Raw genomic sequence first — 14,315 nt, forward strand, 5'->3', positions numbered from 1 at the left:
TTCCCACTCATTTGACTTTGCCAAAGATGGTATAGCAGACATTTGACATAGCAGAAAACATCACAAAGTCCATATAACTTTTTTTAATCTGAGGAGGGAGGAGATGGGGAGTTGGAAAAATAACAATTAAAAAAGCCAGACTCTAAGCCCTATTAAATTTAGTTTGGGGATCTTGTTTCATTGAATGGGTCCATGGCCCTTTGGTGCAATAAATTTTGACTGCACTAAGGCCTGCGGCTTGATTGTGGGAGTTGCTGAAATTCTATTGGTACAATTTTCCAGTTTGTCTCTAGGGTTGCTTGGTCCCCAGTCTGCAAGTATTAGAGCCAGTTTTAATAGATGGCTGTGGTCCTCTGGTGAAAGAAGAAAATAAAATGTTAAATTCTGGTGTCTTACACAAGAAAATGTGAAAATGGGACCAAAGAATGTCTCTTGTTTTTGGACTAAAAAGCATGTGGTTTCTACTATGTAAAGAACCTAAAAACATCTTTGATTGCCTTTAATTACAACACCCACCAAAATATGCTGCACATGTTTCTATTGGGCACAATAGGTATGCCTGGATTTGTAAGTTTTTCTCCAAGGCAGCTCAGTGCAATACAGCCCATGGAGACCATACCAGCATTAAACCACTCTCCTCCATTACAACACCAGGATAGTTTAAAGTAGCAGTTTGTGAGCACTCTCCACCCTGCCCCTCAGCCCAGCAAAGAAGCTACCGAACCTGCGTTTCAAATCCTCATGAAGGCTATTACTGTCCTGCTAGTGCCTTTTTCGAGAATGGTCAACTTCTGGAGTAGTTTGGCTTAAATGAGAATGCTTCACTTTTTACTCATGCCTGTAGCTGGTGCATGAAGAAGACATAGAGGGGTTTCCCTTTTTGGTGCTAGATGGCTTGTTCTCTCTTCTATTTTCCTGCATTCATTTCACTATGCTTCTTTTACTTTTTGTCTCTGTGGACAAAGGTTTGTACATCAACTCTGGATGTATGGTGACTGTTTGGAAGTACCGATATATTATCTAATTCAAATCACTCTAGAGGCAACGCAAAGACCATCACTCTTGGCCAACCACCAATCCTTTATGTCCTTCATGGAGATTTGGAAATGTTAGTTCCACATGTGTTAGGAAAATATATATATATATATTTCACAGGGATCTTTGCATGATGGTTTGTAAAAACTTGGTTGAGGATGTTTTCTTGATGACAGTGTGTTGCTGTGGTGTGATGTGCACACTCTACTTGGCAGTCTTGTTTTGTGTCTGTCTGCCAGTATGTTTTTCTGTGTGTTTTGTGTCTCCAAATATAACCACATCACTAAAATAGAACTAAATGTCCTCCAGCTACCTTAGTCCTTGTCCGAAATCCAAACTAAACCACAAAACAAACCAAAACAAGAACAACCTTGTGGGCAAAGATTGCAGTCCATTGCAATGGACTCGATTGGAAGTGAAATGTTGAGTAGCTGAGGCATGGTGGTGGCCAACTGTTTGGGTCTGGATTATGATATATCGGTATTCTCTAATGCCTCGACTTAAAACTCATTCGCTTGGTTCGATTCTTCTCTTGAAGAAGTGACAATTGTTGAGAGCTTGCTCCTCTACCCCTGTGCCTTGTCACTCACCCTCTCTTTTGCATAGGCTTAAATCAAGTGATGCTTACAAAAAAGCCTGGGGCAATAATCAGGATGGAGTGGTGGCCAGCCAGCCTGCTCGTGTAGTGGACGAACGGGAGCAGATGGCCATCAGTGGCGGCTTCATCCGCAGGTGAGCCTCACGCAGCATGCACTGTAGCGGTTCTCTATTGTCAAGTACAAACAACTCCAAAACTGAATGGTTTTCTAAAAATAACCATTTTGTTGCTCATTAATCTACATACCTGTTGAGTGTTCTTTTCTAAGCCTTCCCTGGACCTTGCCTGGGTGGGGTGATCCAAGATGGCCCCATTCACTTGTCTGGTGATTGACTGGGGCTGTTGGTGGGGCACGTCTGTTCTTCTCCATGTGGCCTCTTCGGCAAGAGAGCCCAGGTTCCTTACATGGTGGTAGCAGCATTCCAAGGGGGCAAGCCTCAGTGCACTTATCAAACCTTTGCTTGCTTAACTTGTATTTGCCAGTTTCATTAGACAAAGCAAGTCACATGACCACATCCAGACTCAATGTGGCAGTAGGTGCAAGTCACATTCCATGAGTTTAATTGAATAGAGCTTATAAAAGAGACTACTTACAGAGGGGTGGGCAGGACTAATAGCAAGGAATGGTGAAGCACTTCTGAGCTAGCAATAGCAGGAAGCTGTTACCACCATAGTCCTGGGGGACAGGAGAAGGAATGATTGCCAGAACCCAGCAATAGTTACGACTGTGGGCAAGGAACTATCATAGAGAAATACAGCCACTACCAAAGCTAACAGGGAGTGAAAGAGGGAAATAAATGCTTAACCTCTCACTCCTCTTGCCCTGCAGTTTCATTGGCCATTAGCCAAAGCCTACTGAAAGCCAGAGGGTAAGAGAAACTGGGTGATACGGTCATGAGGTCAGCTCCTGAGAGCACAGAGCAAAGAAGGTCCAAGAATGGATTTCGAGTGAAAATAGAGAATAATTAGCTTCTTATTAATGATTTATTTTGAAACCTAGAATCAAAAGACAACTTAAATATCTATTTTAAAAAGTTCAGGCCGGGCGTGGTGGCTCAAGCCTGTAATCCCAGCACTTTGGGAGGCCGAGACGGGTGGATCACGAGGTCAGGAGATCGAGACCATCCTGGCTAACGCGGTGAAACCCCGTCTCTACTAAAAATACAAAAAACTAGCCGGGCGAGGTGGCGGGCGCCTGTAGTCCCAGCTACTCGGGAGGCTGAGGCAGGAGAATGGCGTGAACCCGGGAGGCGGAGCTTGCAGTGAGCTGAGATCCGGCCACTGCACTCCAGCCTGGGCGACAGAGCGAGACTCCGTCTCAAAAAAAAAAAAAAAAAAAAAAAAAAAAAAAGTTCAAATTATGACTCAGGGGCATTTCCTTAAAAAAAAAAAAAAAAAAACTCAAGTTACACACATCAGTCAATTCAGAACTCATCTCTCCCTTTACTTCCAGGGAAAGTAGACCAAGGGTTCTTAAGCCTGGCTGTACATTAGAATCACCAGGGGAGACTTTTTTTCTTTTAATAGCAGTATTTGGGCCCAACCCACACCAATTGAACCAGAATCTCTTGAAGTGAGACACAAGCACCTGTGACCCATTAAATCTCCTCAGGTGATTCTGATATGCACTCAGGGCCAAGCACCATCGAACTAGAAGTATCTCTTAGCTGTTGATGATCATTTAAATAGACTTCTTCCCTACAGGAAAGAGCTAGAAAGTTCTCCTTTAATTATTTAATTTTCTCTGGCCTGGGCTGCCTTTGAAACCATAATGAGCCAGTCTACATTGGGAGTCACCATGGGGGAAGGATTTTAACCCTTCTGAATATATTTTAACTCAATACCATATATACTAGGGAAATTCTGAAATAAGTACCTCCTTAACTTTCAAGTTGGACTGTGAAAAAATGTAATGTGTGTTGTGAGTCAGCTCCTTCCTCCCATTCCCACTTCATTCAACCTGAAACAATATTCTTTTGTCAAAGTTTTTGAGTCTGAAATCACCTATGCACCATGCCACTAAGAAACCTATGATATTAACATATGAGCAAATAAAAATCATCTTGAACAAGTGTCTCTCCTTGGAGTTCCTGGGAGCAAGCAGGGTTAAGGGGCAGACTGTAATTATCATTACTCTTACCATTGGTGTCAATCTCAAGGGTGAAAAGAGATGAGCACGGAGACTCTGACTTAGCACAATAAGCTTTTTATTGTATTCTTAATTTGAGTCTTAGAAATTTGGAGACTTAATTTGAGTTTAGAAATATTAAGAATATTCTTAGAAATAAGAATACCATTTCTGTCTAATTCCATCTTCATGCTCTGACCTAAAGTCTTTTCAAACAAAGTGTTTTCATTCTTTTTTTTTTTTTTTTTTTTTTTTTTTTGAGACGGAGTCTCGCTCTGCTGCCCAGGCTGGAGTGCAGTGGCGCGATCTCGGCTCACTGCAAGCTCCGCCTCCCGGGTTCACGCCATTCTCCTGCCTCAGCCTCCCGAGTAGCTGGGACTACAGGCGCCCACAACCGCACCCGGCTAATTTTTTTTTTTGTATTTTTAGTAGAGACGGGGTTTCACCGTGGTCTCGATCTCCTGACCTTGTGATCCGCCCGCCTCGGCCTCCCAAAGTGCTGGGATTACAGGCGTGAGCCACCGCGCCCGGCCAAAATGTTTTCATTCTTAAACAATAAAAATTGAAATAAACACATGAAGGGGAAACGACATAATTGAAGGAGTGAGAAAGTAGATAAATTAATCTATTTAATATACCTTCTTTAAGAATAGAAATTCAAGGGTTCAAAATGCAATTTTAAACTTTTTTTTTTTAAGTGTATGAAAGCTAAAATGTGTTTTTGTACTGGATGGAGATTAAAGATAGATAAAGTTGACATGCAGAGGACTACAGGTTTCCAGTATGCTTTCGGTCCTTGGTATTCAATATGTTTTCCACCCTCTGTCTTCTAAAACTTGCTCTTTGGATCCCAGGGTAACAAATGATGCCCGAGAAAATGAAATGGATGAAAACCTGGAGCAGGTGAGCGGCATCATCGGGAACCTCCGTCACATGGCCCTGGATATGGGCAATGAGATCGATACACAGAATCGCCAGATCGACAGGATCATGGAGAAGGTGAGCACAAGGCAGTCAGCAAGTCGCTACTGCGAGTTACTTCTGAAATGACCATCAGGAAGTGTGAAGGGCATAACAAGATCCTCAAAACACAACCTTGGATTCAGGTGCACTGATAGCTGGAAATGTTTTTCATTTTCCAAGAGAAAAATATAGGACTCAGCAACAGAATTGGAGTGAAAATAAGAGGGTCAAATTTAATCCAGCAAATATTCTCAAAGGCTCCTGTCAGCCAGGCATTGTGCTAGGCACTGTGGGCCACATACATATGAGAAAGACACCACCCCTACTGCCAAGAAATTCACAGCCTATGGGAGGCAACGAGCCTCCAGATGAATTTTTCTATCACTCAAAATATAATTCAGTAAGAGATCCACAGATAAAATGCTAAACAAGGTTAGATAAGGAAAGATCTCAAGAGGCAAAGTTCGGGAAAATCTCAGAATAAGTTGACTTTGAATTGAATCTTGAAGGATGGTTAGTATTAATAGTTTGTCAAGTGGAGGTGGTGAAGGGATAGAATCAGAAAATGGGGGAAGAATGGTCAGTTTAGCCAGGACATGATTATGAGCTTTGTTTTTATAAATGCCAAAGCTTTAACGATAATTCAAAAATATCCAGGTTCCATTTCCAGTTTAACAGTTCACATCCCCAGAACTAAAAATAGGGAATTTTATATGATGAAATTGAGTTTACACAAGGACACCAGACTTGGCTCTAAGATCCACCATGTCAACGTGGGCCATAAGAAAGACTGGAGGGAGTAGACTGGGAAGGGGTGTGTGTGGGGGCTTAAAATTAGAAGAGATTGGAAAGAAACACTGGAAAGTTCCTATAAAGAGACCTAGGGCACCAAAACCTGATATTCTACAACACAGAACTCATAATTCATATTTCCATGTTTCATGCCCTTTCCTCAATCAGTAGGGTCTTGAATATTGATTACAAACTCTTATGTCCAAATGCTAAAAAGGAGAAATAGAGGCATTATAGATTTATTGATAATTGTACATCTATAATCTACTCCATGTGGATAACTTATGTTGTGTGTTTATTCCCTGGGAGATGTTGAAGTTCTTTGTCTGATATCCTGAATTTTCTTAACATAATTCATTCCATTTTGGTGAGCAGAGAAGGATACTTTTAAGACTTTTAGAATCATAAATCTAAATAGTAGTTTCTTGGTATGCAAGCAGCCTCCAATGACTTGAAAAAGGAATAAATAGGCATAAAGGGAACACTTTGTCCTGTTGTGTTGTACATATTCCATGTTAAAAACATCTGATTGCATATTTTGCCTGATCAATATGAGCTATGCAAACTTTAGTGTTGGTTGGCAAAATACTCGTGCTTTGCTTACTTTTGCAAGTAACGGCATGCTTATCATTGTTAAGAAGGCTTTCACATGATAAAGCTTTTAATGCTGTGTAAATCAATAGATACTAGAATAATATTGAGAGTTTCAAAACTCACTAGAGCCAACACAAGCTGACCTAACCCATTACGGCCCAGAATAATGAACTAAGAAATCATTGCTGAGCTGCCCTCCAACAGAAAAACGATTTGAAAAAAAACAGGAAGTATTCATTTTCTATTAATGGACCCACTTTACTTGCAGATGCAGCTAGATAATGCATCAAAGCCAATTAGGGTTCCAGAAGGAGAGTCTTTACTAATAGAAGGGTCAAACTCTTATTGACAGAGTTGAACTTTAAGCAAGAAAATGTGTTCCTGGAAAGGCAAGTGGCATCTTGATTCTGCCACTTTGCATTTCTAGTTCTCATCTTTAAGGAGAAGGTTTTCTTCTAGGCCCAGTGTACTATAAAGACAGAGACATATACAGTTACAAGGTTTAATCAGAAGCCAGGCAGGTGGGATGGGTAATGACTATTTCAATTTGTATCATTCCTTGAGTGCGGAATTACTGAAGTGGGTGAAGGGTCTAATTGCCTTTGAATAATTAGTTTACAGTCAACACTTTAAATAGCCCCCTTTTTTTCAGAATCAAAATCCACATATGATTTAAATAGAGCCCACTTCAACCCAGCATTGCCCCAAATGATCATGTCGCATGAACTGCACAATTATTAATAGATTTCTACCTTTTCATTGAAGTTCTCATTTCTGATAACAGGAAACAGTATGCAGAAGTGTCCTGCATATCTAAGATGTAGTTACAATCACACTGTAGGGGTAGGGAGAGTCTTGTGATGTTTCTATCATAGTCTTTCCTGACTCCAACAGCAACCTTTACCCAGCTCTATCAATCATGATCTTTTCTCATCACTTGGATCAAGAGTGAAGTTTTGGGAGTCCTTAACAATGAGATTTTCAATACATCCTCATGGACTGTCAAGAAATTACTTTATTTAAAAATCTAGTTTTCCACTTAAGGGTATTTATATATAAATATATATATTATGTATATATTTATATATAAATATAAATAACTAACCTTATATATAAATAAATAACTATATATAAATAACCATATATATAAATAAACAACCATATATAGATATGCCTTCTAAGGTTAAAACATAATTTTTTCAGAAAACTTACTGAATTGGAAGCAAGCCCACATCAGAGGGTTTATGGGAACTGTTGCTAAGGAAATACCTTAGCAATGTTCAAACTTCGATTTAAAGTTATCAGTGGTAAGTTAGGCATGCAGTCCCAGCTACTCCAGAGGCTGAGGCGGGAGAATTCCTTGAGCCCAGGAGTTCCAGGCTGCAGTGAGCTATGATCGTGCCACTGCACTCACACTCCAGCCTGGGCAACAGAGCAAGATCCCATCTCTAATAAGCAAATATATAAATAAAAATAAAGTTGTCAGTGGTAGATGACAGGCACACGTTGGAATACAGTGAGGCTGATGCTTTAGCAGTCCTCATGTTCTTCTGTCAGTGAGAAAACACAGCATTTGAGAGCTAAGACTTTGAGTTCTAATAGGGTTTTGCCATTCACCAGCTCTGTGACCTGGTTGCCTCACCTGAAGGATAGTAAGAGAACCATTCAGACCTAGGATCAGAACAGGCTGGAAGTCTGAACTGGGTCCTAAAAGTTACCTGGCATGGTCTGAAGTTGAGATTCCCAGAGTGTTCAGAAGATGGGCTGAACAGCTCCTTCTAACCTTTTACTGACTCTCTGGTGGTCATCCTGGCCTTCTTACAAGGACAAACATGTAACATATGTTGGGCACTCCAGCAAATTTAGAATTTTCTAAATTGAAACATAAGAACTGGAATGGGACAGCCATCATAAATAAAGTCCTACAGCATATAAGTAGGGTGATCATAGGGGCATTCTCCAAATACCAGGAAAACATCTGCAAGGAGATTCCAGACTTTTTTTTTTTTTTTTCCTAAAAGGAGCTAATTCTTTTATATAATAAAGGGGCAGTACTTTCTGTGTCAAATATTGCCTGGGGTGGAATTTTCATATGCTTCAGAAGTAAGTTAGGTGGAAATCACAGATGCTCATTGAACATAAGTCTGTTTCAGCTCCTCCCTCATCGTGGTACACAGAAATACAAAGCTCCTCCCAGATCCTTTGATGATATCCAGAGTAACCTCATGCTGTACTTCAAATATCCCCAAGTGAAGGCTCCTCAGTGCATTCTTGTACAGGAGATCCTAGAATGTTTGTGCTCAGAAATGCCATCATTTTTAAATGAATTATTTTTCTCATTTGAGCTTTTCAAAGCGTTTGGTCTGGCAACATATTAATTCAATCTACAGGAACATTTCACATTGCTCTGATCCTGTAATTTTCCTTTGCACTGAAGTGTCATTATTTCTGATACCATTTGTAGCTGGAAAGGGAGGGCTTAAGAACCAAGTAAAATTGGAGAGATTATCCATTTTCCAGTTGAGAAACCTAAGGCCAAAAATATGAGTCTGCAGTTCAAAACAATCAAAATCAATGCCCTATCTTACTATGTAAATACCGATTTTAAAAGACAAATCTCAGTTATCCAAACAGATGACAGAGAACCATTGCCAGGTAATTCAAAGTTGTGATTAATGTAGAAATATGTTTATTTTAAGTTTGCAAATTTCTATTTGAACATGGATAATTCTAATGTCCTGAGAATTCACAATATAAACTGAATACAGAAGACTCAGCTCAGTAGAAATAGGGAAGTACAGCACTGCAATAGGTACAAAGTTGGTAATCATTGAGTGATACTGGATGAGAGAAAAACAGTTCTGATTCCCCACACTGCCTGGCAACCTCCTCCTCTTCTTCCCAGGCTTTAGAAGGATAGACAGCATTACCAGTCAGGGAAGGACAAAAGAACAGCCTCAACGGAATCGTTGTCCTCACCTCTGCTTGCTGATGCATTTCTCTTAGTGGTGAAGGGAATCATTTATTTTCTAGAGTTTAAAGATTTATGCTGGTAGCAGCCCTTGGTTACATGCTGCATATACTGCAAACGTAACCCAAGCAGTAAAGAGATCAACCAAGAGATTAAAGCCAGCCAATTACAAAATCATGGTAAATGTGCACCTGTTAAAGACAAGACAGTTATGAAACTCATAGAAATGAGTCTTCAGAAATGCACTTAAAAACTATTAAGCATCTCAGAAGCAAGCCCAAGTTTTCGCACAGTAACAATAATAGCAAGATAAACTAATGAACCCTTCATTTTGCAAAACATTATTCCAAGCACATTATGTATATAAACTCATTTGATCTCGACAAATTGAATAGTAAGTGATGAATAGTGTAGATTCTGACTCCAGGTTGCTAGCATTCAGACTCTGGTTTCTCCATTTATTAGTACTAAGACTTCAGACAAATTTTCCAGATCCTTTATGCCTGCTTTTCTCATCTGGAAAAGGGAGCTAATAATAGTAGACACTTTATAGTTGATGTTATTAATCTTGATATTGTCAAAGTTTAATGAGCGGAACAAAGTACAGTTGACCTTTGAACAACATGGGGATTTAGGGTGTCAACCCCCATGCAGCTGAAAATTCTTTGACTCCCCAAAATTTAACTACTAATAGCCTACTGTTGACTGGAAGCGTTAATGACATAAAAAGTCCATTGACATCTATGTTTTATGTATTATTTACTATATTCTTATCATAAAGTAAGCTGGATAAAAGAAAATGTTATTAAGAAAATCATAAGGAAGATAAAATACATTTATAATACTATACTGTATTTATTGATACCATCAGTTTATACCATTTGTTTACAAGATGAATCATCAGTCTGAAATCTTCAGAACACATTAAGCAATTCAACTTTTTCTTGAAATGTCGTGACTTTTTTTGCTTTTTGGTAGCACTGCTAGCATCACTGGTGGCACTCTGTATGGATGCCATGATGTTATTCAAGGTTTACTGTATTGGGCTAAACATGATTTTTTAAAAATGTGAAACTGCAAGAGATCACTTTTTACTGTACTATGCAATTTACTGGAGAGACGGTGAGGATGATTAGCATCACAGAGCATTTTAAATGGATGTTCACAACACTTGAGTTCACCACAATAGCAGGAGGTGGCTATGACATTATTAGAGTAGTACAGTATGGACTACAGTTAATTTTATACAATTATGATTTAATACTGCATCTTTACATTTCTCTCAACTGCAAATAGTCCCATGCATAGTCTATGTTTGTTTAAGTCTCATAAATTTTAACTTTTCATAGTAGATTTGTATGTATTTTATGGTAGTAGATAATAGACTAGACTAGTATCTACATATATTTTATGCATTCATGATGTGGCTAATATTTTCTTAATTTTCTTAATATTTCTAAGTAATACATTCATCTCCAAGTTTGCCTTAATTGTTGCAAATCTCCAAAGGATTTTCCAATATATTTATTGAAAAAAATCCTGGCCAGGCACAATGGCACACGCCTGTAACCTCAGCATTTTGGGAGGCTGAGGAGAGAGGACTGCTTGAGCCCAGGAGTTTGAGACCAGCCTGGGCAGCATAGTGAGACCTCATCTATACAAAAAATAGAAAAATTAGCCAGGCCTGGTGGCATGCACCTGTGGTCTTAGCTATTTAGGAGGCTGAGATGGGAGGATCACTTGAGCCCAGGCAGTTGAGGGTGCAGTGAGCCATGATCACACCACTGCTCTCCAGCCTGGGCATCAGAGCAAGACCCTGTGTGAAGAAAGAAAGAAAGAAAGAAAGAAAGAAAGAAAGAAAGAAAGAAAGAAAGAAAGAAAGAAAGAAAGAAAGAAAGAAAGAAAGAAAGAAAAGAAAGAAAGAAAGAAAGAAAGAAAGAAAGAAAGAAAGAAAGAAAGAAAGAAAGAAAGAAAGAAAGAAAGAAAGAAAAAGAAAGAAAGAAAGAAAGAAAGAAAGAAAGAAAGAAAGAAAAAGAAAGAAAGAAAGAAAGAAAGAAAGAAAGAAAGAAAGAAAGAAAGAAAAAAGAAAGAAAGAAAGAAAGAAAGAAAGAAAGAAAGAAAGAAAGAAAGAAAGAAAGAAAGAAAGAAAGAAAGAAAGAAAGAAAGAAAGAAAGAAAGAAATCCATGTAAAAGTGGATCCACACCATTCAAACCCATGATGTCCAAGGGTCCACTGTACATGCTCATGCTCATTAACAATATTTTTATCATCCAGGTTGGAGACGAGAAAGCTGAGCCCCAAGATGTAATTTGTTCAAAGGGTCGCTGCTAATAAATTAGCCATGGTTTCAATCCTACTGTATAAGAAGTGTAATTCAACTTGGTCCAACAGATGTGAATGCCTACCATAGAAGTCATTGAGTGTCTTTCTAGGATAGAAAGATAAATCATATATAAGCCTCTGCTCTCTGGTAGGGAAAATTATTGAAAATGAAAATTAAGCTTCTACCATCACATTCAAGTAGAGCCATAGCTGTCATTCTGGGAAGACAAAAGAAAGGATGGCCCATGCTGACCAAGGAGGTTTTTAGTGGTTTCCCCCAGGAGGAAGTATTGGACCTGGACCCAGAAGGGTGAATGGATTTTTAAGGAGTAACCTGAGTTCTGTTTCTTTTCCCCCTTTTCTAGGCTGATTCCAACAAAACCAGAATTGATGAGGCCAACCAACGTGCAACAAAGATGCTGGGAAGTGGTTAAATGTGCCCACCCGTGTTCTCCTCTGAATGCTATCGGGCAAGATAGCTCCTTCATGCTTTTCTCATGGTATTATCTAGTAGGTCTGCACACATAACACACATCAGTCCACCCCCATTGTGAATGTTGTCCTGTGTCATCTGTCAGCTTCCCAACAATACTTTGTGTCTTTTGTTCTCTCTGGGTCTCTTTCTTTCCAAAGGTTGTATATAGTGGTCATTTGGTGGCTCTAACTCCTTGATGTCTTGAGTTTCATTTTTCCTTTTCTCTCCTCGGTGGCATTTGCTGAATAACAACAATTTAGGAATGCTCAATGTGCTGTTGATTCTTTCAATCCACAGTATTGTTCTTGTAAAACTGTGACATTCCACAGAGCTACTGCCACAGTCTTTTGAGTGTCAGGCTCTGAATCTCTCAAAATGTGCCGTCTTCGGTTCCTCATGGCTGTTATCTGTCTTTATGATTTCATGATTAGACAATGTGGAATTACATAACAGGCATTGCACTAAAAGTGATGTGATTTATGCATTTATGCATGAGAACTAAATAGATTTTTAGATTCCTACTTAAACAAAAACTTTCCATGACAGTAGCATACTGATGAAACAACACACACACACATAAAACAACAGCAACAACAACAGAACAACAACAAAGCATGCTCAGTATTGAGACACTGTCAAGATTAAGTTATACCAGCAAAAGTGCAGTAGTGTCACTTTTTTCCTGTCAATATATAGAGACTTCTAAATCATAATCATCCTTTTTTTAAAAAAAAGAATTTTAAAAAAGATGGATTTGACACACTCACCATTTAATCATTTCCAGCAACATATATGTTTGGCTGAAATTATGTTAAATGGATGTAATATAGGGTTTGTTTGCTGCTTTTGATGGCTACGTTTTGGAGAAAGCAATCTTGCTGTGAAACAGTGTGGATGTAAATTTTATAAGGCTGACTCTTACTAACCACCATTTCCCCTGTGGTTTGTTATCAGTACAATTCTTTGTTGCTTAATCTAGAGCTATGCACACCAAATTGCTGAGATGTTTAGTAGCTGATAAAGAAACCTTTTAAAAAATAATATAAATGAATGAAATATAAACTGTGAGATAAATATCATTATAGCATGTAATATTAAATTCCTCCTGTCTCCTCTGTCAGTTTGTGAAGTGATTGACATTTTGTAGCTAGTTTAAAATTATTAAAAATTATAGACTCCAGATGATCTGCTTTAATTTCTTCATGGACTCGCCTGATTTTGCACTCACATGAGAAGAGAAAGCCTGGCTACCCTATCCCAGCTACTACAAATCAGTTCTGTGTGCCGAAGACAGTGTGGGGGAAAAGATAAGATTTAAGCATGATTCCAGTGGCAACAGACAACTTGGCTTGGTTCTCACAACCTGCTCTAGAATTACCTTGTGAATTCAGTGTTGACTAAGGAAGAAAATGTAGTTATCCAGAAGACATAGAAAAAAAATTATAGGAAAAATATCTATGGAACCCAGGCATGGCCCTACGTAGATTCAGGTATATCTGGTGTCTATCAACTCCAATCTTCCTTCCTTTCCACAAAATCTCCACCATCTAAAATTGAGGGCTTCACTACCACACCACCACTGACTCCCTGTTTTTTTTAAACAGCTTTACTGACTCACTATAAAATTCACCCATTTAAATATATAATTAAATTTTTTTGTATATTCACAGAGATATGCAATCTAATTTTAGAACATCTTTATCACTGCCACCAAAATATCCCATACCTATTAGCAATCACTCCCATCTCACTTCTCCCAGCCCTAGGGAACTACTGGTTTCCTAGTTATCTCTATAGATTTGCCTATACATTTCATATAAATGGCATCATACAACATGTGGTCCTCGGGAACTGGCTTCTTTCACTTAGCATAATGTTTTCAAGGTTCCTCCATGTTGTATCGCAGATCAGTACTTCATTCTTTTATTGCCAAATAATATTCTATTGTATGCATAGATACTATTTTGTTTATCCATTCATCAGGTTATGAATATTTGCATTGTTTCTGCTTTTTGACTTTTTTTTTTTTTTTTTTTTTTGAGACAGAATCTTGCTCTATCGCTCAGGCTGGAGTGCAGTGGCGTGATCTCGGCTCACTACAACCTCCGCCTCCTGGTTCAAGCGATTCTCCTTCCTCAGCCTCCCAAGTAGCTGGGATTACAGGCGCCTGTCACCATACCCAGCTATTTTTTTTTTTTTTGTATTTTTAGTAGACATGGTTTCACCATGTTGGCCAGGCTGGTCTCAAACTCCTGACCTCAGGTGATCCACCTGCCTTGGCCTCCCAAAGTGCTAGGATTACAGGTGTGAGCCACCGTGCCCGGCCACTTTTTGACTATTACGAATAATGCTGCTATGAACATTGATGTAAAAGTTTTGTGTAGACATAAGATTTTTTATTCACTTGCCCCACAGTTTTACCAACATCATTGCCTG

The 14,315-nt window shown here is 39.0% G+C and overlaps 1 protein-coding gene across 4 annotated transcripts in view; it reads left to right on the plus strand.

The window, feature by feature from the left end:
• Nucleotides 1-13,059, plus strand: part of SNAP25 (synaptosome associated protein 25) — an 88,430-nt gene extending 75,371 nt beyond the window's left edge. For all 4 annotated transcript variants that reach the window (XM_050745070.1, XM_050745068.1, XM_050745069.1 and 1 more), the window contains exons 6-8: nt 1,642-1,767; nt 4,616-4,760; nt 11,770-13,059. In XM_050745070.1, coding sequence (XP_050601027.1) covers nt 1,642-1,767; nt 4,616-4,760; nt 11,770-11,838 — 340 coding nt within the window. In that variant the 3' untranslated portion in view covers nt 11,839-13,059. The remainder of the gene's footprint in view (nt 1-1,641; nt 1,768-4,615; nt 4,761-11,769) is intronic.
• Nucleotides 13,060-14,315: the final 1,256 nt, after the last annotated feature.

The sequence above is a fragment of the Macaca thibetana genome, chromosome 10, assembly GCF_024542745.1.
Source record: "Macaca thibetana thibetana isolate TM-01 chromosome 10, ASM2454274v1, whole genome shotgun sequence".
NCBI classification, from domain to species: Eukaryota; Metazoa; Chordata; class Mammalia; order Primates; family Cercopithecidae; genus Macaca; species Macaca thibetana.